This window comes from Chiloscyllium plagiosum, chromosome 17 (genome assembly GCF_004010195.1).
Source record: "Chiloscyllium plagiosum isolate BGI_BamShark_2017 chromosome 17, ASM401019v2, whole genome shotgun sequence".
NCBI lineage: Eukaryota > Metazoa > Chordata > Chondrichthyes > Orectolobiformes > Hemiscylliidae > Chiloscyllium > Chiloscyllium plagiosum.
In genome coordinates, this window is record NC_057726.1 from 17,617,176 (window position 1) to 17,642,727 (window position 25,552).

Genomic DNA, 25,552 nt, shown 5'->3' on the forward strand with positions numbered 1-25,552 from the left:
AACTAAAATGCACAACAATCTTTTGGGAGTCGGTTTCATAATTGGCCATCTACGTGATGGGTGATGGCTAGGTTCTTGATACTGGCAGCCCACTCAGCAGACCAAGTAGCAGAGAAATTACTTCAAGATGATGGGGAAAGTTATCATCAGAGAATGCCATTGGTTCCACAATTGCAATCACTTTCACATGCATATCCCAGATTAGGTGTATAGTGAACTTCTGAACTTATGAAAGAGGAAAGGTCATTGATGAAGCAGTTAAAGATGGTTGAGTCAAGGACAATACCCTAAGGAACACCTGCAGTCATATCATTCAGCTGAAATGATTGATTTCCAAGAACTACAATCATCTTCTAAGTATGATTCCCAACCACTGGTATGACCTATCTGTCATTTAGATAATAAAGAGCCCATGGCAATGTCGAAGAAGGCATTCTAGTTCTCATGATGTCCAGCCCAGCACTTACCCCTCAATACCATCATTAAATGTTGAGTTTTCTCCCTGACTCCCACCAACTCAGAATTTGCTAGGACCTCTTGATGCTGCACTCACTCGATGCTGTCTTCATGTCAAGACCAGTAACCTTCACTTCCCCTCTTGAGTTCAACTCCATTTTTGGATCAAGGCTGCAGTGAGATCAGGGTTGAGTGGGCCTGGCAGAACACAAACTGAGCATCAATTAACAGTCTACTGTTAACTAAATGCTGCATCATAGCACTAAGATGATGAGTTCAATTACTTTGCTATTATAATAAAACTTAACCTTGATTCTCAAGAGCCAAATCGAATAAAATTTGAAATTATGTAATCTGTAATTATTTGAACTCCCTACTGCAACAAGGATAAAATATTCAGGAGGACTCAACGTTATCACAGTTGTCTGGTTTGATGGATGACAGGTTCCAAGCAGTGAGACGGCTGAAGAAGACAATTGGTTTCGCAATTCTGAAAGCAACTTACATTCAATTAAAGCAAGATCCAATGTTTTAAACAGGGTAAGATGACAGCTGATAACTCTTAATGATTTAAAGACATTGTAACAAAATTAAATTTCTCTCAGATAAAGTGAAAAATGTAGATCAAGAAAATAATGTAAAAACTAAGTTTTAAATGTAAGTAACTGTGTAACAAACACAATGCTCTGTGATTTGCATGTCTGTCTGAAAATGGTGTTGGATTTACCATGAGCTTCAAAAACCCAGAATTGGGACCAAATAGCAATGAGGTTGACACAACAATCTTTTGGGAGTCGGTTTCATAATTGGCCATCTACGTGATGGGTGGTGGCTAGGTTCTTGATACTGGCAGCCCACTCAGCGGACCAAGTAGCAGAGAAATTACTTCAAAATGATGGGGAAAGTTATCATCAGAGAATGCCATTGGTTTCACAATTGCAATCACTTTCACATGCATATCCCAGATTAAGTGTATAGTGAAATATACACTACTCTATCCCAAACAAGAGACTAATTCTAAATTCAAACAATTATGTTTATTCCACTAGAGCTTTACTTCTTATAACCAACCATTTTGAAAACTAAGTGAGACTCTCAATTTGTGATCAGATTTGTGCTCAGAATTTTGGAATCTGCGGTCTGGATAATTATTTTCAGCAAATCACACAATGTATAAATAATGGAATTAAAAACCAAATGAAAGGATAGTTGCAATGACTCAAATATATCCAGTTCCTTGGAAGGTTTTTAAAAATTCTTCAAGTGTTTTTTTAGACATTTGTTATTGTTTACAATAAAAACATAAGAAATAGGAGTCAGAGTGGACCATGCAGCCTTTCATGACCATCTCATCATTCATTGAGATCATAGTGATCTGTTACTCCAACATTTTCCTGCATTATCCTTGAATTCCTTCTTGTCCTTAATATGAAGAAAACTATCTCCCTACCCCAGTCTTGACAATAATTCTCTTTATATTGGTTCTGAATTATGCTCAATTGCTTTATGATGAGACACATTTCTGTATTTGATGGAATGGGTCCCAACTGCAAAAGGCTTAAATAGCATGGCTGTATGAAAATATTTAAATGGTAAAGTGACAAGGAAAATGAGCATATCGTCTATCAAAGTAGATCGTGAGTAGCTTGTCACAATGAGATATGATAATATTGGTGGTTAGAATGACTCACTATCTTGTTGTGAGGCAATACCTAACTCTTACATTCAGGTTGTCAAAGTTATCTGAATCATTATAATGCTTGAGTATTACATTTTCAAAAACTTGGATTCAAATTCAAAACATGACCAAAACCTCCTGACTGTATCCTGCTCTTGACTGCAGGCCACAATTGCAATTCTGATGAAACATTAGTTGACATGAAGTGGTAATTTCATTTCTTTGTCCACAGATTTGCGAGATTTGTTGAATATTTTGAGCATTTTCAGTTTTTATTTCAAATATTCAACAGTCAAAGTATTTTGCTATGGTGGAGGCTAGGTCTGTTTGTCTGAACTAAGCAATGTGGAGCAGTTGAGGAAAATCAACTGAGGAGAAAATATTTTTATTCAGCTTGATAGAGCTGCCCCCATGCTATTCGATCCTTCTCATATGAAGAAAAAAAATGGAATGTGCTATTTGTTTACAGGAGACTTTCTTTTCCTCTGACACTATTATGATAGGATGAACATTCTTGAAATCAGATTTGAAAATCAATTGAATCAACACATACAGCTTGTTGCATGAAATGGTTCCCTTTCTGAGATGTAGGCCTAGCTAAATTGAATGAAATAATCAAATCAAAGCAACCTGTGCAAAGACCTGCAAGTGGGCAACCAGATATTCATAGGATAATGGCTATGCAATGCAAATGTAATGCAAACACTTCTTCACATGAAAGATGCCATTGTTTTGGTATTTCATGAGTAAAGTACAAAATCCATTCAAAATTACAGCTGTGGAATTATTGGTCAATGTTTTCTATGAATAATATGAAAACAAGAATAACTATTCTACTAATGCTTGATGCTGTATATTCCTCCCTTGTGCCTGTCTCCACAAAAATGGTTATTTCGAAGATACAATAAAAATGTCTCTGCTGGAAAGTGTGTGATACATTACTCACGTTTGAATGTAGTTTCTAAATCACGACTGATCCTTATCTTCTGACTGAGGTTTGTGCCAAAATGAAGAAACTTTGATGCAATTTCCTATAGCTAACAACCTGAGACTCATCATCTGGCTTCAATGTACAACTCTTCAATGTAAACCCTTGATAATGTGCTTTCTAACCCTGTCTGCTCAACAATATACGCCTGTGACAATATGTGCTGTATAGACCATGTGTTATGCAATGTTCCAAATCTAATTTAAGAAATGTTTTGAGAACACTTGCTTTTTCCTTTTATATCTTCAAAAAATCCATTTTATATTGTGAAAGTTTCCAGGTAGTCCAAGAAATTGCTTGAGTATTTTGAAATCCAGATTTACAGTATAGCTTTGGTTTACAGTATGGAGTGCATGCACTTAATTTATTTAGTGGTCAAAGATTTTCTAGATTGAGAATTGATACACAAATTACCCCATAACTTTCTAAAACCATTTATACCAAAAATTGCTTTGCAAAAGAGTCAGAAAGTCTCCAACTCCAGTGTATAGAAATCAGAATTGTCTATGTCCACGACAGACTTTTTTTTAAACTATTAGCCTTCTTAATTGTTACTAAATCTCTTCCAGGCTCCCTATTTTAATAAAATCACAAGAAAATTCGCTGCTAAACTTTTGTGTTTCCAATGTTTGCCAACCAGGGTTGATTTATAGTTATGGCAATGCTAAGCACTAACAATGTACACTATAGAAATAGTTCAAAATTTCCACACAATGCAATGGCATAGATATGGACAGCGGTTTTGTAAGAAGACATTACAGTTTGGGCTGACTGGAATCAGCTGTTCTTTTTCTAGTTACTTGTTTGTTGAAATTTAGACATATATTGGAACAGTCATAATCTCTAAAGAGGCTATTTGACAAAGTAAATAATTATTAAAAAATATACACAGAATATTATAATTGGAAACTGCGATGAGTGGAAAACACTTATGATCCAGGCACGTTACTGACAGCTGCAGTGTTTTCCATGGAAATTGCTGACATCACTATGTGGAAACTGAAAAACTGGAGCCTTGAAGCTCTGTAAAAGAGAAGCTATAAGCACTTCTTAGTCTTTGAATAAGATGATGGATGGGAGCTTGAAAAATATATCATGCAAATGTAACCCAAAATACTCCTGCTTATCTGAGAAAATGCAAACAAAACTTCAACAATGTATCAGGATAACTGATACTATTTGTTAATATGAATTTTCATCCCTGTAAAATTCTTTCCCTTCTATTTCCCTTCAAGAAAAGTAAGAAATCCTATGCTAGAGGAAAATCAATTTCCGTGTTGGGAAGCAGAATTCAATCTCCTTTGTATTAAGTGCATAAATATCTAATCTTCCTCATAATATTGATTTCCTGCATCTCTTCATGCAGCAGAAACTCACCAAGTCAAACACATAAATTCAACACATTAATTTTTTTTTGTCACACACAACATCCCAGATAACCTATCATGGGAGACATAATGAAAATATATTGCATTTCATAGCCTAATTTCATAATTAGTTATGTGATGTTCAAGTCACATTGACCCAGATTAGGTTAGAATGTCCATTTAACAAACAGCGCATACTCAACAAATAACATTCCACTTTGACAAATTGCTTTATTTTACAACAGTCATTATAGCAATCGGTTGAATGAGGTAGAATACTTCAAATTAAATTTACAATATTTTATCTACTACACTGGAACATTTAATAGCTGCACTTCAATTAATTGGTTTTCTGGTTTTCAATATTTTAATGGGGAATTTTATTTTGGACTGATGGGTCTGTTTCTGTGCTGTACATCTCTATGACTCTAAAAAAAACCTACTCTTTTGTTACTTGCATTCTATACATTTTTCTTGTTGGACTGACAAGTTGGGTTGTACTATATTTCCAAACTTTGAGGAGCTTCAGTAATCTGCTAAAATCCATTACTCGTTGGGTCTGCCCTCCACTTAGCCAAGAGGTAAAAAGTAGTTTTTCCCTCATCTGTCTGCTACCCATTGATAATATTTTTTGTCAATCAATATTTCTAAATAAACAGACCATATGGTCTTTATCACATTGCTGTTTGTGAGATCTTCCTGTTCGCAAATTGGTGTTTCACTGGCTGTAAAGGGACAGTTGGGTTTGAGAGGCACCAAGGGTTTCACTGAAACCAATCTATAAATGCAAACTCTTTTTGTTGCTTAGTTGACATTAACATTATGGTTATTCAAATAACTGAAGAAAATATTTTAACAATAGAATATTTTTTTACTAGCCATTCTTTATATAATTTCACAGAAATAAATTCGAGAAAGAGACAGAAGTTATAGTGTGGTATATAGCTTTATCATAAATAATCTGTGTTTAAAGTCATTATTGTAGGTCATCGTAATTTGTTAGAGAGAAATTGATTGAATGATTCTAAATTTGATTGTTCAGAGAACGTTGTGCCTAGTTGGACTTGAATTCATAAAGAGAGGATTTACATTTCTATAGCAACTGAAATCCTTGGAATATTCCAACATATTCTGCAACCAGCAATTCACTGATTAATGTTTAAACACAGTTTTATATAGTCAAATGTATTTTGCACAGGGATTAAAAGACTGACTCAAATCTACAGTGTGCTTTCGACGACCACAGGGTTTCAATTAAACATTTTGGAAGTGTTGCCACTATTGTCATGGGGTAATACTGTTCGCACTGTTTAATCGTCTGGCGTGAACTCTGGATGACAACAGTCAGACAGGATCTCTGGACGAAAAGGCATTGCAAAAATTAATCTTTTGGAATTATTGAATATCATTCATACCTTTCCGACCACATCAGAAGTTGTTGACAACTCTGTTGTTTTGAAAAGCAATCCTGTGGACGGGGAATCAAGAGCAATAAAATGTTACAAGCAAATTCCAGATCGCAAGCTTTCCCCTTCCAATGTCAGTAGAGAGGAAAATGCACAGAATAATAACTGTATACTGAAGGTGAAAGGCGACTTTGAGCAAGTGGGAAACTTCCGGTAGAACTCCATCTTCCTCCCCCCACCCCCACCTCCTAATCACTATCTCCTAATCAGGGGCTCCATCCTTTTCTTATTAATGATTAGGCTATTTCAGAAATCCTTTCCACCTTCGTGCAGTAAATCTTTGCTCTCCTTCCTGCTGTGCAGTCATAAATTCTCTTCACAATAGATTCTGCAATTAGGAATTATTATTGTGAAATCGAACGATGGATGTTCTCATTTCCTTTCAAAGTATGAAGTAGGACCGTCTCTTATAAACTAAGTGGTAGATATTGTTAGGAAAATATTAAAATACGTACCTACATGTTGAGTGATGTCTTAATATAATAGACACGGAATTGGCCAGCTTTAAACTGCGATAATTATACAAACAAGCCCAGGTTAAATAACCGATTTTTAAAAAAGCTTTGCTTCTCCGAAAGGGGAGTTTAATGCTAAAATTTCTAGCAAAAGTAACGAATGCTCCAAACGCTCCGGAAAATTGTTTCATTTTGTTTCCATGTTATGTTATAGAGTATGCAGTAACATTTAAAATGCACCGCTCGCTGAGTTTCCAGAACACTCTTGCGGGCTGCATCGATCGTTCTCCTTCTCTCCCTCTTATTTTCTTCCCTCTTCATCCCAATCCGCTGCCCTGCTGCCGAACCTGTGTGTAGTCTCAGTCCATTTAGTCTTGTGGCGATGCAAAACTAGCTGCAGAGGGAAAAGTCTGATTTTGTTACTAGCGTTCTCCTCATACAGTAAAGTGCATCATTCATTCAATCTGATTATTTTTGTTGTGATTTCCGAAGGGTCTTGTCATGTTAGTTTGTTTGAAATTGCTACCACGTTGTCAGGAACGAAACATTGAAGGTAAATAGGATAAGACTTAATATGTTTTCCTTCATTGCGATTCATTTTATCGCTACCAGAGATGCACAAAGATATATTCTCAGCGCCGACCGCCCATTTAAGTTATTGAATCCTGCGACTATATGCGTTTATGTTTTTTTTTTAATGGAACATTAACCTGCAAATATAAAAAGGCATTGTCGCCGGTGTTCAGAAAACTAAGGAGATACATTTATATGATGGAAAATTGAAACGAGAAGAAATCTAATGGCGAGAGACTGGGTGCAGTTGTTTCCTGTGATCTTCCTCAATACTAAGAGCTTCTTTCGCGTCCGCATCGATCCGGTTCACTTGTACGTCGGCTCATGCGAGGGAAATTCCGTGCCAAAATGGACCAAATTATGTACTTGGTCAAACTTAACCTTACAGTAAAATGCAAGCGTTCAGCATTTCGATTCTTACAGAAGACAACTTTCCGGAAATGCAAAACGGGGGCAATAGAAATAATGATTTAAAGCATTCATTATACTGAATCGGACAGAGACAGGAGTTTGCATGTTTTTTCGTGTAATATTTTAACAATCCGTTGATATGTCTTTGGGATACCGCTCTTGTTTTAAGCTTCAGTACTCAATGTGAACTGCTAGTCTTTGAATAAGTGATACTGGCAACGAAGTCCCAGACAAATCGAGCGAGTCTTTGTGGAAGCCCACTTTTAGAAATGCCAAGAGGCTGACCCCGGTCTTGTTCAGTGGGTCGGAGCTGACATTATTGAAACCAAACCAATTAGCTGGCCAGACCACGTTTTTATTGTAACCTGCAATTGGAATAAAACTATCATTTTCTTTATTCGATAAATTGTGTTTAATTATAATTTAGTAATATCATTAGTATCTATAAAACTGCGTTGCAACATTCTCTACATTATCTCTCGAGCACGTAAATTTTCCGTGTGGATTTTTGCAATGTATTGTAAATCTATATAATAGCCTTTGTACCGGGATGTTTAAAATATGTACTCTTCAGGCAACCATTCGTCCAGTCAAATTCAGATCTTAAGGGCTACTGGGAAATTGATATACTTTTGTGCTGTCCGGATCTAAAGGCTTGGAGTGAAATTCGATGTTGAGAGTAAACAACGAAGACTATTCACAAAGTAGGGGAAAAAATAGTGATTATCTTCATATTGGCCAACTCAGGTAAAGGTAGAAAAATTTTGACAAATTTAACTTCGGGAAATCCTGCAAACATAAATAACGTCAGTAGAGGGCAGGAGTAAATAGAGAATGAAAAGATTGTTTCAAACAAGTGTGGGTAACCATTGGATTATCGTTAAAACGTTCGCCCCATTTGCACAGACGGCGGACAAACATCAGTCATAATGCTGATCTAAATGCATGGGCTCTCACCACGTTAGATGAAAGATTTAGTTTTGTGACAAACTCATGAAATAATGCATTATTGAAAAAATCAGTTCAATCGCCCGAAGAATACCGTACAGATTCATAACGTTATTGCTACTGCGTTTAATTCAAATTTTGGCTATCAGCGCCGCTTTTCCCCGAATAGTGAAGACTTTTTTTCATTGAAAGTAAGGAATCCTAGTGAGGAATACTACTTTTTTAAATAATAAAGCGTTTAGGTTTTTTTCTACACAATAGGCACGCGAATTGGATTTGTCAAAGAAATATTTATAACTGTTATAAGCCGCAATGGGGAAATAACGTTATCTATAAATATGTAGTAACGTTAATAATTTTAAAAAAAACTATTTTATGAGGGGAAAATGTATTACAGCTATTCTTAGCTTGGCAAAGGGAAGAGGCATTGTAGAAGGAGCCAGGGTCCAAGTCGAGGGAAATTCTGACCTTATCCGCACATACTTCTCTGCTACTGAAGGCTTTTTCTTGCCCTGGCGTTTGCAACAAGTTGTTTTTGCTGCCACTGAACCATGCTGCTTTCAGTTGGTATTGACATTAGGATTAACACAGACACAATAAAACGCGGAGACATAATATTTGTTCGTCCATTTCAATGTGTCAGACTGCTGTGACAGTTAAAAAAAAATTAAAGAGATCTCCGTCTACTACTGTGGCTGGGATTTTGAATGGTTTAAGTGATTGTCTGCAGAAACCTCAATCAAAGAATAAGGAAAATCACGATGCTTGACAACGACAGAAACCAAAAAAAAATCACATCCACATCCATGCACTGGATAAACAAGATTCCACTTTGTGTCTTACTGTGTCCCAGATATGTACTGTTCATTTTCACGATTTGAACAGGCAAGATAAAATACCACGCCTGTTTATTATAAAATAAATGTGCACATCTCTTTCAAGGTAACTGGTTGTAATCGGTACGACTGAGGAACTTTAGACTATCATCCCACACTGAATAAAGATGAATCCATAACATCTCCATCTCCCGTAATCATTCTCGTCTCTCACTCGCATGGCCTACGCCTGATTTTAAACAATCTTTAATACATCGACGGTCCACCAGGCTGCAATTGCCTCGGCGACACAGCCTCTAACATCTGTAACCGATGTGAACGGCGATACCGATGGAACCGGCACAGGCAGAAGAATTGGAGACGTGTCGTATGTATGAAATAACTTTTGAAATGAACTAGTAACAGATAGTAACTAGCAATCTGAAAGAGCACTTGCTGATTATCTGGTGCCAAGCCGATTACCCTCACGCATATAATTTTATTCCGAACATTGTTTCAAAACGTAATTAATTTAGAATGAATATGCTTGTTTGTTTTTACTTCATTGCAAGTGACAGTCGCCGACCGTAGTCACTTTTTAAAAAATATATATATTTTTGAAACTTGCTGAAAAGTATTACAGCAAACAATCCTGAAAATCAGTTTTGTGTCTCAGGGGTTGGGGGGGGGGGGGGAGGTTGTTGGTGGTGAAGAGTGGGAGGGGGAAGTTGTAGATAACAGCAATAAAAATAACCCGACAGACTGTGTAAAAAAAAGCTGTTATCAAAGTCCGCCAGACTTCAGGGGAACCACATGACGTTTGTCACTTATCGGTGTAATTATTACCCCAGATGCATAATCTGATTTATGTCGGTTTGAAGTGTAAAATAAAATAATCAATGTGGCAGACATAGAAAAAAATCAGCATCAAATACATGAAAATAAACGGGGGTTGATCATTCCTAGCGGTTATTCCCTTTTGATTTGATTTTGAACGCACTCGAAGGGAAACCAAGTTAGTTTCCTTTTCAGGAGTTTTTGGATGAAGGATATAATCGAATTCCACGCACAGTCCGCGTGGACCCGAGAGTAAATATAAAACGTGTTTAGCAACAGTCTGGATATTTTTAATAAAACAAACTAATTAGTCGAGAAGACATCTTATTTCCACTACATTAAGAATTGCCCAGTTCGTTATAAAGGAGAATCTATTTGCCTTGTTCGTAATGCACTATATCATTCGAGCAAAATTTCTTATGTTAATGATTTCATTTTAAACACAACAGAATATAGTTTTCACTCATTTAGTGAGGTGTATGCGTTTGGGGTTGAAATACCAGTTACACTCCAATCACACGCTGCTTTCAATACCACGAAAGAATATTTGAAGGCAACTTTCACACAAAATGTACTTTCCCCCTTCCTGACTATTGTTTTAATTCAGTTTGGATGTTTTCTCCTTCGTGTATTTAATTCCGTAAATCTCAGAATGAATTGCGTCTTACTACACCAAAAGCAGAACAAAAGAAAACCTTTTGACTTCGCTACGTGAGGAGGCAAGTTCAGTAGCAGCACCTTGTCAGAATAATTCCTTCGTGAACTAACGCAGCCGGGTTAATTCCTAACAGGACCGTTAAATGGGCAATAGGAAGGGTGTCAGGGGTGGGGCGGGGAGTTGGAGTTCATTAAACTCTCACCCGAAATTAGTTATTTAGCGGTGAAAAATATTCGATAATCTGCCAGAAATGAAATTGTATACGAAGAATAACACACACACAACAGACAAACGCACACAATAGGCTGTTTCATGCGAGAAAACGTGTGTTTTCTTAAATTTTCGTTACAAGGAGGGCAATTTCACGTGCAGGTTACGTGAGATCCAGAGCAATAGCTGAAACGCGCTTTGTCGCAAAATAAAAACTCAAAAGTCTTTATATGATTGATTTACCAGCACTGTATAATACAGAAAACTATTGACAACACTGAATCTTGGTAGCCCCCTCCCCTCCCCACCCCAACATCAGTGAAACCTGTTTCACTTTTACAAGACGCCACCTACGTGTATCGATATGCAATAACGCCCCACAGCTCGCGTTCTGATTGGCCGAAAGTTTGGGGAAGGGGCGGAGCCTGCCTGCCGTAAAAGCCTCTCTCTTCTGAAAGTTGTTGAAACTTCCCCCAAAAGCTTTTAGGACTGTCTCCGGGCGCGCTCTTAATCAAGGGGACCTTATTTTTTTTTTCCAAAAAAATAAGAGAAAGAGAGGGAGAGAGAGAAAACGGATCCAACCCTTCAACCAATAAAGATAATTTCTCAAATATTCGGTGCACGGCTGCATTCTGTGCCGAAAAGCAAAACCAAAAAAAAAATCAGTCTCACTCCCCGGCGATGCAGGCGCGTTACCCAGTGTCAGACCCCAATGCTATTGGAGTCGTGCCTTACCTCAGCGATCAAAACTATTACCGAGCCGCCGGCACTTATGGCACTATGCCCACCCCGATGAGTATGTACCCGGGCCACGAGCAGTATGCTACAGGCATGGCGAGATCGTATGGACCTTATCACCATCACCAGCAGCCGGCACCTAAAGACCTGGTCAAGCCTCCTTACAGCTACATCGCCCTGATCACCATGGCCATCCAAAACGCGCCTGATAAGAAAATCACTCTCAATGGGATCTATCAGTTTATCATGGACCGGTTTCCATTCTACCGCGAGAATAAACAGGGCTGGCAGAACAGCATCCGCCACAACTTGTCGCTGAACGAGTGCTTCGTCAAAGTGCCCCGCGATGACAAAAAGCCGGGCAAGGGCAGCTACTGGACGCTGGACCCGGACTCGTACAACATGTTCGAGAACGGCAGCTTCCTGCGGAGGAGGCGGAGGTTCAAGAAGAAGGACGCGGTCAGGGACAAGGAGGAACGCGACCGGCAGCAGAAGGAAGCGGCGAAAGGGGGCCAGCACGTCGCCTCGCAGACCGACACCTGCCCCGAGAAGAAGGTGGTGGTCAAGAACGAAGCGGGCTCGCCCGGCATGCCTGTCATCACCAAGGTGGAGAGCTTGGAGAGCCCGGACAACGGCAGCTTGATCCAGGACAGCCCAAGGAGTGTGGCCTCCACGCCGTCCGCGTCTACAGAGAACTCCATCCCGGATCACAACACCACCAACAGCAGCCTGTCCGGCTTCAGCGTGGAAAATATCATGACACTGAGGACATCTCCTCCAGGGGACCTCAGCCCCGTGGCTGTGAGCTCTGGGAGGACTGGAATGGGCTCCTCGCTGCCCGTGAACTACCCTCCAACGCAGCAAGCCGTGTACAGCCCAGGCTGCACCCATAACATGGACTCGAGTGGAAGTTACCATTGCAGTATGAGAACCATGAGCCTGTACGCGGGGGACAGGAGCAGCCACATGTTGGTACCCACCAGCCTGGAGGATGCTATCTCAGACCATTCCGGCGGCTCCTCCCTGAACGCCATGAATCTGAGCACAGCGCCGGAAGGTGTCCTCAGCCCGAGTCACCCTCAGCAGGCGGGGGCGCCGGCGGGACAAGCCGCTTCCTGGTACCTCAACCACGGCGCAGATCTCAACCACCTCCCGGGCCACACGTTCGGCAGCCAGCAGCAGACTTTCCCCAATGTGCGGGAGATGTTTAACTCCCACCGACTCGGCATTGAGAGCTCAGCCCTCAATGACCATCAGGTGAGCGGGAATACAAGCTGTCAAATGCCTTACCGATCAACACCGTCAGTATACCGGCATGCAGGACCATACGCCTACGACTGCAATAAGTATTGATTTAACAACCAACCTCTCTAACTTCTCATTGTTTTTTTTAATGTATATTGGGAGATGAAAACAAAACTGCAAAAAAAAACAACTTGAGACTGCACATAAAATTACTGACTGTGACAGTCCAGTCTACATTGTGTGGCCAAACTTGTTGACCAGTTGTTGTTAGAAAGTGTGTATAAGGAGTTTGAAAACTTAAGACACGCATTTTGTTTAACATTCTTAACATTAGGGATACCTACTTGAATAACTAAAGTTTAGCAAAGTGACAACTTCCAAATGTAGGGTCTAAACTGCTTAATGGACCAAGATTCTAGTGATGCCTTTGTATGTTCTGTTTCTGCAGTTGTTTGTTTAATCCAGTCACGTTCCATTTTCGACAGCAAAGATTTTTTTTCTCTCTCCTGACATTTTGTCCGGTGTTGATGCGACGTTATATTTGATGTAAATTGTACGATTTTCTATGAAGGCTACGTTACAGAGCCATTTAATATATTTTAAAGTTCAGTTCACTGGATTTTTTTTAAATGTTCCCCAGCCATTGTTAAGTGCCAAAGCGTAACTGTTATTCAACCTCAGTTTTATAGCCATGTGCCTTGTACAGTGTAATTTTTATTACGTTCTTATCATCGATATATTTGCTCCGTTTAAAACCAAAGAACTAATTTATTGGATGCATAATATTTTTCTAAAACACGAAATCTCTTTTTTTAAAATGACAATTCTGTATTGCCGATCCAGGCCCTGACTCCTCCGGTCTGTAATTGATCCTTTTAAGATCATTTCCTTTCTGAGTTCAGTTGATCTTAATTTCTGTATTTATCTGAAAAAAAAAACCCAAAATAAATCAGTATCGATTTTTTTTTGCCTTAAGTTAATGTGGCGTAGTGAATTTGTTTTTGGTTTATTGCATACTGGCTTGTCATTGGCCTTTTGTCTGGTTTATGCAGAATTCTGATTATATCCGTGCTGACTTCTACTCAGTCTGTGATATTGCCTGCCGATTTGCTTGCCAGAGCAGTAACAGATTGCACGGTTCATAGAGTTGACCACATCACACCACTCTTTTACTGAAAACTATATAAAGTTTCGAGGCTGTCAAATAGGTGCCCAGGATTGAACGCGATTTTGTTTTTAGGTTTTGTAAAATCCATGAAAGTAATTGAGAACAAGTTTATAACAGACATGTCAAGGATCTGAGGTGACCATGTGAACTCTATGTAATGTCTGAGCCCATAATTTACAGGACAATGTCATGCCCCTGTGAAATGCACTTTTGGTTACCATTTGATCCAAATAATTAGTTTTATTTTGCTTCGATAAAATAAACCTTTGCAACTTTAATAAACATGCCGATTCCTAGTTGCTCCTGCCTCGGATGTGCTGTCCCCTCTTTCAACATTTATTAATCTCAAAGCATTTGATTTGTAATGTTAAAACTCCTGCAGTATATTTACGTTCCAAAATACTTAGAACTTAGAAATTTGAGACGGCGCAGGTCCATTCACTGACAGACTTAGCCATCAATTTTAAATTCATTCATCAGATGTTCAAAACCAACCAAACACCGGTTTCAGTTGACTGAAAGAACGGGGCTTGCAGCAGAAAAGCTCTTCTCCGTTTAAATGCTAAAACCCAATTACGGTTGACAGAAACTCACAACAAAGCTGAAGCCAGGCCGGTATAATTTTATTTTACAGATATGCTTCCTGAATAGGCCTCAAACCGTTCCCCCGGAGCAGTAACTCCACCTGAAGTATTGGATTTAGGTGAAAAGAATGAAACTTATTTTGACAAGCGAAATTTACAGAATTCTGATTGTTCTGTGAAGTTTAGTGTCAATTACACGCACAATATTTTCTGAACATAGTCTCTGATTCAATATTTATTTATCGTGGCGTTTCATAATGACAGTCACTGATCTGTGGTGTATTGAACTGCTGTCATGTAACAAATATCAAGGCCCGTGGCCAAATATTCATCCGGCAGACTCCATTGTAAGTTAAGCCTTGGCAGGTTGGGACGTGATAAAAGTTATTGGAAAGTGCACCAAGCGAGCCTGAGTTGTATTATAATTGACCAAGAGGCAAGCTGTGTGAATAAAGGTATGCACGCGTTTCTAAGCATACATGCGGGCTCTGTCTCAAATCGGGTCGTTCTATCTTCTCAAGCACAGCCTCTTGGCCTCAGTATATAGTTGCACCTGTCATTAACAATATCTAGTTGAAAGTCAGCTGCGAATAGAATGCGCAAACATCTGGCGTTGGGTAATCAGAACGGAAGTCTGTCTGGCGCTTTGGGATCCCATTGATTTGCATGATTCAAATAAACTAAAATGTCCAGTGCAAATTTGGAATAAATGATTCCTCTGTTTCTGTTAAAAAAAACTGTGTATGCGGTTTCATGCCAAGAACCAGGCATGGAAATCGCGTGCATTTTTTCGACAATCTGAGATCAATTTTGTACTGGCGTTATTATTTTTAATATAATTTTTCAAATTTCGCACGCTACCACATTGAACCCAGCGTGACTACGTTGAATATATTAAGCAACCTGGAAAAGTTTAAAAGGAACGATTTTTTAAAGAGAAAAATCACTGCAGGGTGAACTTTGACTCAGTGCTCTGTACAAGTGGAATAGGGATTTTAAGTACAGATAGATCAAACTTCGGAGTGTTATAGGCCTATAAGTCGCGTAGGTTCTGTTCCAAGTAACAATGAGTACAGAAGCTGAATTAGTACACTGTCTACGTACCATCTAAAGGTGGTCCTGTCATATAAATCCCCTGAATGGAACAAACGACTGCCTATAATCCTACAGTAAGTTGTGAACAGAATATTTGGCCCCGCATCTACTGCCTGTTTTCCAGGATTGAATTTACTCCTTACATTATTTCCTTGACTAAACAGTAAACGTCCCTTCGTGTTTAAAAAATAAAAACTCTGTCACAGGATCATTCGTGGCCAAATATGATGTAGGGACAGGAGCCGACTTCCTTTTTTTCCAAATCCAACATACAAACCGTAAGCCAAACGGTTTACTGATAAAATTAGACATTGGATGCCGCCCTGTAAAATTGACACAATTCACATCTACCTGTAATTCAAACACATTCATCTTTTGTATTTGGATTTTTAAAAAGCCGATTTGTTAACCAGTTCCAGCCTTGAAGAATCGGAATAATGACTTGGTCTAGTTTGCAAAGAAGTGAACTGACTGGTGTGGTGTGAGTCAGTGAGTAAATGGCAGTGATAATAGGGCCATTGATTGAAGGTTATTCCCGCAGGCACGGGACAAACAAGGTTCAAGAAAAGCCCTGTAACAGTTCGGGTTTTCTCCAGATTGCTGACGTTGATTGGCCGGTCACCTGCCGAGAGGGCCGGTGTAGTTCATGACCGAGACAACAGCAGAATACAGGAGGCAGTGTAATTGTATATACTGGACCGTATTCTTTCACCGTGGGTTGGGGTGGGGGGGTGTTTCGGGGGTGGGGGTGGGGGGAGAACACATGGTAATGCAATCGATACCCTCTATTCCTCAGGTTCGCAATAAACCAAAACCAGACTGGGACATTCAAGAGTAAAGTTGTTTTTCTTTTAAACAAAAATAAGTCATCATTGAGAGTCGCACCCTGCATTTGTTTATAAATACAATACTTATATTTATTTAATGTGCTTGGAATCGACGCGGGCCATTTAATTTATAAGCTGACCAAATACAATTTAGGAGTATTAAAGGCTTTAATGCTGGTTACTGCTTTGGTGCGCCAGACATTCTGTATAATTTATGGATTGGGATGGTAATGTGTCTTTCCACTAACATTACCTTGCTGGTAGTTTATTTCCGATTTTAATCGTTTCGAATGCTGAAATGTGTGGCTGCGAAGTGGCATTTTCTTGATGTTTTGCCTGCAACGAAGAAGATAATTTAGTTCACGTTCACACAGTACAATACCATTCCGCTTCCCTTCGGGAAACGGACCAAAAGCTGCAGCTCAGTTGATAATATGAGAACTGCGTAGGGCTGAAAGAGTTCTGTCAGCAATTTGGCAATGGCTGTTGATAATTTGTTGCAAAGGCAGGAGAACCTGGATTGTTCTTCTTAGGCCAGAGAAGGTTAAAGGGAGATTGGATATAGATGCTCGAAACCTTGCAGTTTTAGGTTTGTTCTGACAGAGAAACTTTCCCGTGGAAGAAATAGTGGCAAAGGAAGCAGGTTACGCGCATTGGCAAAACAACCAAAGGGTGGATGGGGAAATCATTTTATTTAACATACACTAAGCTTGTTACGAGTTGGGGAGTGCTTCTTGAGAGGCGCAAAAATAACCTTCATGAGGGAATTGGCTGATTGGTCGAAAGGTGCTATTTATGGGGCTATGGGGAGAAGGCGGGAGACTGGGGCTTATTAAGGCAGTTCTTTCAAACGGATCTCACAGACATGACGGGCCGAATTGCCCATTGTGCTGTATCGTCCTCTGATTCACTGAAGTTACGAAAAAATACATTTATTCCTGTCTCAAATAACCTTTGCCAGCTTCTCCGGCAAAGAAGGCGATTAAAACTTTTGCCACGATGTGGGCGTGATGTAACAACGGATCAAATAGTTTTAACAATTGTTCCTCATTTAATAGTGCACCTTACTTTATTAATTACAGCGGTGTCAGGCCTCTGCACATGCATGTGCATAGATACCCGTCACGTAATCTCATCAACATGTCAAAGCACCTTCCACGTAACCACTGACTGAGTTAACGTAAATAAAACAAGGCGGATCCTGTTCACAGCTCCATAGATTCAGGAGTTGCAAACGCGGTGTTATACAGTGCAACATGAAATGTATGGTCATTAATGTCGTGGTGGAAAACAAAACGTACTGAATTTGGGGAACTCAATGCGAATATTTAACGCTATGGTCGCTTGTATGATTGCAATCAGATGGCTTAAATATCATTTAGTAGGAAATAATTTTGACCGTGGGCGATCTCTTCAGTGTTATTTCTATTGCCAATATTTTGTGGTCATTTCATGGACAACAAATTCGTGCTGGCTGCATCGGGTCGGCTCGGTTAACGTAGTCAGTTCGAAACCTGTCAGCATTTATCCAGCCCGGGAATCTCTGCCAAAGTCATTACTGCTTCTCAAATTTCAATTTGAAGTTAATTACTAAAATGACAAGCACGGCCCTCTCTCACTTCATCATTCAAGCCTGCCCTTGATGTGCGTAGATTACAGCGTGTGTGAGGCTGAAATGTAAGCTTCCAAAAGGTGTTGCAATGTGAATAATTATAACAAGGTGCATCCTTGCCATCAAACCATGGACTGAGGCAGCAACAGCAACCTTCCCACGTGACAATTCCTATCCGTTCTGGGATTGGACATCCTCCATGTCAATATTTATCTTAAAAAGATTCTTGCCTAGATTTCTCTCAGATGAGACTTCGTTCAACCAAAGACTTTAAAATAAATAGTTAAGCAAACATTTAGTTTATTTTTTTTGATGAACAATAAGAAGGTTAGGCGACTTCCAATGTTACCTCTGTACACCATGTAATTAAACTCGGCTAATTCAGTCCCGCTGTGAAAGGCACACTCTCAGGTATTGGTCCGGGCTGGGAAAGATCACTGGTGAAATTGTCCCAACATTCCCTTAACATAAACTCACCTGAACAAGTACATCAAGTATTAAAATTGACCAAAATTAAAGGTTTATTTTCACACTATAAACAAAGGTTGCAAAAAAAAAGCTGAGAAACTCACTTATTTAAATTGAAGTCCTCACCATCTTAATATCGCGAAACATCTTAATATTTGAAGAGAAATCCAGTTCATTTATTTGTTAGTTTAATTTTGATCGGAACGATATTGCAACTGTAAACGACCAGATTGAGAATTCGGAATCAACTGAAAACATTTCATGTTGTAAACTTCAAGCAAGGAGAAATATGTAGTTACGGATGAACAGGATGTCTGCATTTGGTTTTATTTTGACTGAACGAAATACAAACGTCTGATGTTCTATTTTTGGAACATGGCAAAAAAACGTTACTCCAGCCCCGAAAAGGTTAACAGGATGTCTACACACTGTGGTCTTTTTTTGACATCTTTATGCCAGAAGGACAAAGCATGCATTTGTTGAACTTGCCATAAATAAATGAAAATAAAAATGCCATCTCAAAGCATACGATTAAGTTACCGTTATCATTTGCTAGCAATGAGTATTGCAACATCCTTTTTTGCTTGGGGCGAGAATGGGAGTGTGGGGGAGTTATCCAACCTGAAATATACTGAAAACACAGACGACTGTAAGTACAGTGTCACCCATTTAAATCTCAGGATCTGTTTCATGTGACTCCCATGGGCTTTTTTGTTCTTGCACTCTCATATTTATTGTTAGCCCCTCCCCGCCCAACTCCACTCACTTCACAGAGATAGCCGGGGTGACTCTTGACGGTCTGAAATTGATTTGCGCAACAAGTCATTGCTTCAGCACCGTGATTCTTTGCTCCAAATCTGGTCGAAATGCAAAAGGTGTCTTCGCACTCTCGCTACTGATCGCGTGTCAATTGTTTCACACGACTCGAGTGACAGAAAATAAAGCGTTTCTCCATCAAAGCTTCACAATTCATCTTTGCACAATTGGCACAGTTATATTCACTCAATGAACAAATGTTTCCAAGTCCGAAGCGACTAGCGTCCTATGTAAGCACAGGACAGCTGTGATTACTTGTAAAGTTGTTATAATCCCCATTTTTGCAGTAAACAGGAAAACTATATAACATAAAGCAAGAGGCATACATTAACAATGCAAGTGGTCCAAGGAAGAGAAGACTTTTTTTGTCACTCTTTGCCAAGTTCCCCTTTTATGGAATCCTGTCTCCTGGAATTTTCCTTCGTTGTAAGTCTTCTTCCTGACAGCCTCCGGCCCAACCTGTGCATTGCAGATGGTTGTACAAAAATGACCAGCTGCGTACAACAAAACAATAGCAAAAAAAAGCACACCGAAAATGAAAGTGCCAGCATATTTTTAAAGTCACCGTGATTGAGGAATGTCTGAACTCATGATAGATTTTCACGGATTAAAATAAGTGCGCATATATTGTAGAAGTTTGAGATTTTTGGGGGATTTTGTTGGTGACTATGTTTGTGTGCTTAGAGAATCAGCGGTGGACGTGATATTTCAAACATCAGATCAGTGCGTTTATGTATTGGGTGCCCGGAAATTTTTCCAAATAAACACAGCTTGATTCAACTTGGGTGGGCAGACTTATCAACAGACTAATTCTATAAACAAATGAACGAACAACCAAGCAAGCGATTGGCTGGTACCTCGAAGACACGTGGAGAAGGCTTAGGCTTTTTTTTGCAATGAAATTTAATTAATGTGGGTGGGCTGAGAATAAAACGACTGTTTATCATAGACAATTTATTTTCCAGTGCAAAGTCAACATAAAATAGCAACTTACAACAATTATTTAACATTTTAAGCCATGACGAAGGGACAAAGTGGGAACAATCTTAGAGAGGCAGTGCTCACATTTGCTGAACTGTAGCACGCAGGGTCTGTGGTGGACTCCTGCAAGCCCACTTTTTTTTGTTGTAAACTGTGATTTCTTTTGGAAGTTTGAAAGAAAAGAAGAGGCAGAGGGAAACAAAAAGTTTGCTCAGGAGACGCCGGGAACAGCTATGAACCATATCTATAGCAATCAGTTGCAGCAACTCAGAGGGTCAGGATCCACAATGGGCCTGAACAGTAGTTCTTCAGTATACCTGTATGGAGGAGATGGTAGGATGTTCCCTTCCTTGGGATTCAGTGGAAATAACGTGATGGCCAGGCATGAGCCTCCTCAAAAGCCTCCATACAGTTACATTGCTCTGATTGCCATGGCTATCAAGAGTGTCCCTGAACAGAAAGTGACATTGAACGGCATCTATCAATTCATCATGGAGCGCTTCCCATTTTACCATGACAACAAGCAAGGGTGGCAGAACTCCATCAGGCACAACCTCTCACTGAACGACTGCTTTGTCAAAGTCCCTCGGGAAAAGGGCAAACCTGGAAAAGGGAGCTACTGGACCCTGGATCCGAGGTGCACGGACATGTTTGAAAATGGCAACTACAGGAGGAGGAAAAGAAAGGCCAAGTCCCAAGGAACTCAGGAGCAGAGGGAAGGGAAGAGGAGCAAACCAGAAACTGGTGAAGAGTGCGCAATGGCAGACGAGTCTTCCAAATCTGGACTTGACCGTGACATTAAACCAAGATCCAACTCAAGTGACCTGGAGAATTTCAAACAAGCAGGTAATTCGCCAGACAGTGTTCATTCAGGAAATTTGAGAACTGAAAGCGGCGGAGAAAAGCAAAATAATTGCTACCCAGAGTTGGCACCATCAAGCATCGGGGGGAAAAGTGTCAAGGCACTGAGGTGTGAGGAATTAACATTTCTTGACCCGCCTGCTGCGGAATCTATTGACCAGGCGGTGACCCATCCAGTCCAACGTGGTGTGTGGACTAGCCCTTCTTCAGCAAGTCTTCCGCCTGCCGTGCCCATCCCTCCTCCAGCCGCTACCTCTGTTGCATTTGGATTCATGGCCTTGCCAGGGCAAGTTGGACCTACAAAGGGGAGCCAAGGTGAGATGTCAGGAGGGGCCGCAAAGGCAAATTCGCCCACAGTAGCCGAGCCATCTTCTAGTTCTCAACCGGGGATGAACTCACCCCAGGTAATGAGAACACCGGGAAAGCAAGCACTTCGCTCCCCCTCAGTGGTTGGAGACAGCAGCCAACAGAACAGAGGGCAGAAAGCTGAAAATAGTTCCAACTCACACGGCGCACGGTCCAAAAGCTTTAGCATAGAAAGTATCCTGTCCAGGGAAAGCCATCACAGCGAAAATAATTGTGAAAGTGACCAGCTCGATAAAAACCCAACTTCAAAACTGAATTTAATAAACTTACCCAATAGATGTTTCGGCAATTCGCTTTTAGATACTTCGACTAAGGTCTACGCCGCTTTTAATACTTCATTGCCGTTTGATACACATCAGTTACCTGGTAAATATTATCAAATCGGTTTTCCTTTTTATTCGTACCTTCCCCTAACGTGTTCAGAAACATGTTTTAATTTTAAATAGATCAGTAATTTATCAAAAATCCACCTGATCACCTTCTATGGTACGACAATAAATATTTGACCAAAACCTGAAAGATCTCTCAGATGACTAAAAATGTTTTTGAATTACTCGTGAATTGAATATTTAGACACCTCCAGTGTGGAGGTAGATTAATTTTACAAGAACCGATGGGTTAATTGTTTCCAGCAGTTATAACAGACCCATGTCTGTGAACCCCTCATCATCTGTTAGGCGGGGATTTTTATATATAGAGAGAGCTCTCCATTTATGTGGCGCCTGCCTCAGAAGGGGTTTCACATACATTGAAACTGAGTCGAATTAAACGGGGTATCGTTTTAGTTGCTGCATTCAGTGAATTGAGCATTTAGATGATACAAATCTCATTAACTGACGAGTAAACGTCTCGCTTGCTTAAGCCAGCACATCCTGATATCAACCATTCTATGAGATAGACCCCAGCTGTATTAACGTATATCTGGGCGGAAGCATTGTCTTTATTCCGCACAATCAAGTTTAGTTTTACTTCCCTACTATCACGCACGCTAAATAACGCTTCATTTCTTGCAGAGAACTTTTGACGTCTAGTATAACTTGCGTTTACTACACCGTTCCGCTGATATGTAATATGGAATAAAATATCTATTGAACTATTTCGATTGAATAACGTATCACTTGTTATTTCAATTCAGTATATTGTTTGTGTTATCTGTATCGCTTTATTTGGTTTTCAACCTTCTCCCAACCAAACCGAGATGTTTCATCGACATGTTGAGTAAGGGGAACGGAACAATGCACCTGGACCCCATTCATACCAGGTGAAACCACACCTCGAGCCGAACCCGATGATATAATTAAACTTTTGGAAGTGCTGTCACATATGCGCGACTTAGTGGCTGCCGACTTTTCTGTAGCTTTGTAACAGAATGAGGAAAAGTGCAGGCTCAACTGTAATCCCGTTCTCGCGGTTATATCGTCCAAATGTCACGCCGGACAAAACATTCTCTGATTCTTCAACAACAATTGCAGAAATCTTAAGAAAATGTTTCTAATTATTCCATGTCATAACTTGAGAGATTATACCCATCGTCAGAAAGGACTCAGTCGCGTTAAATCTCATTGTACCGAGGGGGGTACTGCAATGTTAAGGCGACAATCGTTCTACAATCTAAACTACTTGTGTTCAAAGATAGTGACGCTATGGTATTATTGCTAAGGTTAATTCAAGCACCGGGTCTTATGGAAGACCGATAGCTGTTTATTTTGACAGGCGGAATTCCCTTCTAATAGTTAATTAAATTACCCAATTTATTTTTTTTACAAATATTACGGGGCTGTTCGATGTAAGCATTGAAAACACACATCGAAATTATTTTCCCTCCCCAAAGCGACATCCTTTCTTTTAATGTTAAGAAAGCAGTGGGCAGCGGGTGTGTTGGAGAGCCAGTCCCGGAGTGGAGAATGTACAAGCAGAACGGGAGTAGCAACAGGGACCAACACTTGGGTCCCACGTCTGAACAGAGCTCCCTTTCAAAACAGCGGCTGGTTCTCATAACTCGTGAGAGTTCGGAGGTTTTTCTGTGGAGCTGCTGCTCTCTGCACATTGGAATCTGCAATCTTTCCACTCCCGTGTTACTTTTATAACCCAAAGGGAGGTGCTGTCCTTTTCACCTTTTGTTTTAACTTAAAGGTGCGGAGACAGGAAAACCTGCCTGAAGAAGGGGATTTCAAACACCCAGCGTTGTTTTGAAAGAGATTAAAAAAATGATTTAGGAAAAGCGCCAATCACTTTCCATTATATCATATTTTATCATTTCTAACGCGAATGGCTATGAGATAAACAGGGTAGGAAAAATATGAATATCTGCATCTAACTGAATCTTTTATTCACATTTACAATGAACAATGAGTGTCACATGCATGCCATAAATTAAAACGATTAATCTTTTCTTTATTGAAGTAGTTTAAAGAATGACCCCGAATACAGTTTCATATCGAAGTAATTCTTCAATTCATAGCGATTGTAAAGTCTGAATTGTAAATCGGTATTATAACAGGCTAATTTTGGGCTCAATTTCAAGAGAAAAACAGCGATGAACATACACTACTGATGGGCCGAGGCAATCGGAGCCACGCATTGTATTATTTACACATTTTAGATAGAAGTGAAAGCAGATTGAGGTTAAAGTTACTTTAATAAAGCCAAGGTCCCCCTTCTGAGAGATGAAGGGAGACGTCGCGTTGCAGCCCTCAGAGAAACATTTTCAGGTATCAAGAGACTGACCTGTAAACAAAAGTACTGATAACGGCGAGATCAGACATTGTCAAAGTAAACTTCAAACTAACTCCGAGGTATCAGCTCGTTGGAAGTTCAGGAATAATACCACTGTCCCCACTGAGCCTGTGTGAAAATGGTTTGTTTTAACGTAACATAAGATGAAATAAATAAACCTCTTGGTTTTGGGTCCCCCTCCCAGGATTCTTGTTTTAAAATGTATGTGGGGTGCATATGAGGAATGTGCATAAAAATAAATAAACTTCATCAGATTGCTGCAAAGAACCAAGACATTTGCAAGTATTTCCTGTTTAGGATTTTTTAAAATTCAAATGCTCTCATGCACAGAACAGTTCCTTTCCAAATAATTCTATACAGTGTACTTCAAAGTACACGTTACCCAGTAAGTCTCAGGAAGACTATACAATGAACATAAATATGTATAGCACTGGCTGTGACCTTTGTGAGTCGCACAGGCCTCCTGTTTCATTGCGCTTCGAAAGCTGTTGGCTATTTGTACTGTGAATACATTTAGCCACCTCTCCGCCTGCATTGATGTGCATGAGTCAGATGAAAACTACTATTCTTAAAAAGACTAATTACCTAGACATACTGATTTCAAATCAAATAATTTGACTGATTCATCACCAGAGCATATGTAGCTATCTGGATTTGTTAATCGACAGACAATTCCTACTATAACAATTACATATCTCTTTGAATGCGAACGGCAACTAAAACAAAAAGTATATAAAGTACCTTTATATTGGCAAATAACCTGGCTCACGTGTAAAAAAATGTTTTCCTTGGCGGCTTATCCCTGATTTCCAGGGACAATAATCTTCATTGAATTGGCATTGGGAACAAGAGAACAAAAGCCATTGACCAATGGCCTCACAGCGTTCCACCTAAGTCTGCTAGGTAAAATAACTTGTCACTGAAAATGACGCCGCAGATTTTGGATTACGAGCTGCGTTGTTCTATAAAATGATTAGCGAGGGAACCACATTGTGAAAAAAAAATAGTCTGAGGCAAGCCTTTAATTAACCTTATCCACCCAGTGAGTGATTCCAGTGGTGAAAGGAATAGGCATTTTATTCCACTGGCATTGGATAAAGGGACACCATTGCAAATTAAGCATGACAAAAGGATAAGCTATCATTTTGTGCTGGATCTTGCAGAATTAATTTTAATGCTTTAAATTGATGCTT

General features: G+C 39.7%; 2 protein-coding genes across 2 annotated transcripts; both read left to right on the plus strand.

Annotated features, from left to right (window-relative positions):
• Positions 1-11,317: 11,317 nt before the first annotated feature.
• On the plus strand, positions 11,318-13,820 carry LOC122558668 (forkhead box protein C2-like). The gene has a single exon (XM_043707461.1). The coding sequence runs from the start codon at positions 11,544-11,546 to the stop codon at positions 12,951-12,953; it is 1,410 nt and encodes a 469-aa protein (XP_043563396.1). The 5' UTR covers positions 11,318-11,543; the 3' UTR covers positions 12,954-13,820.
• A 6,638-nt stretch (positions 13,821-20,458) lies between these two features.
• Positions 20,459-22,677, plus strand: LOC122558669 (forkhead box protein L1-like). Its single transcript, XM_043707462.1, has one exon. The coding sequence runs from the start codon at positions 20,630-20,632 to the stop codon at positions 22,067-22,069; it is 1,440 nt and encodes a 479-aa protein (XP_043563397.1). The 5' UTR covers positions 20,459-20,629; the 3' UTR covers positions 22,070-22,677.
• The last annotated feature ends 2,875 nt before the right edge of the window (positions 22,678-25,552 follow it).

Excerpts from the sequence above, each read along its gene's own strand:
- LOC122558668 (XM_043707461.1), top strand. The coding sequence starts at position 11,544 with ATGCAGGCGCGTTACCCAGTGTCAGACCCCAATGCTATTGGAGTCGTG.
- LOC122558669 (XM_043707462.1), top strand. The coding sequence starts at position 20,630 with ATGAACCATATCTATAGCAATCAGTTGCAGCAACTCAGAGGGTCAGGA.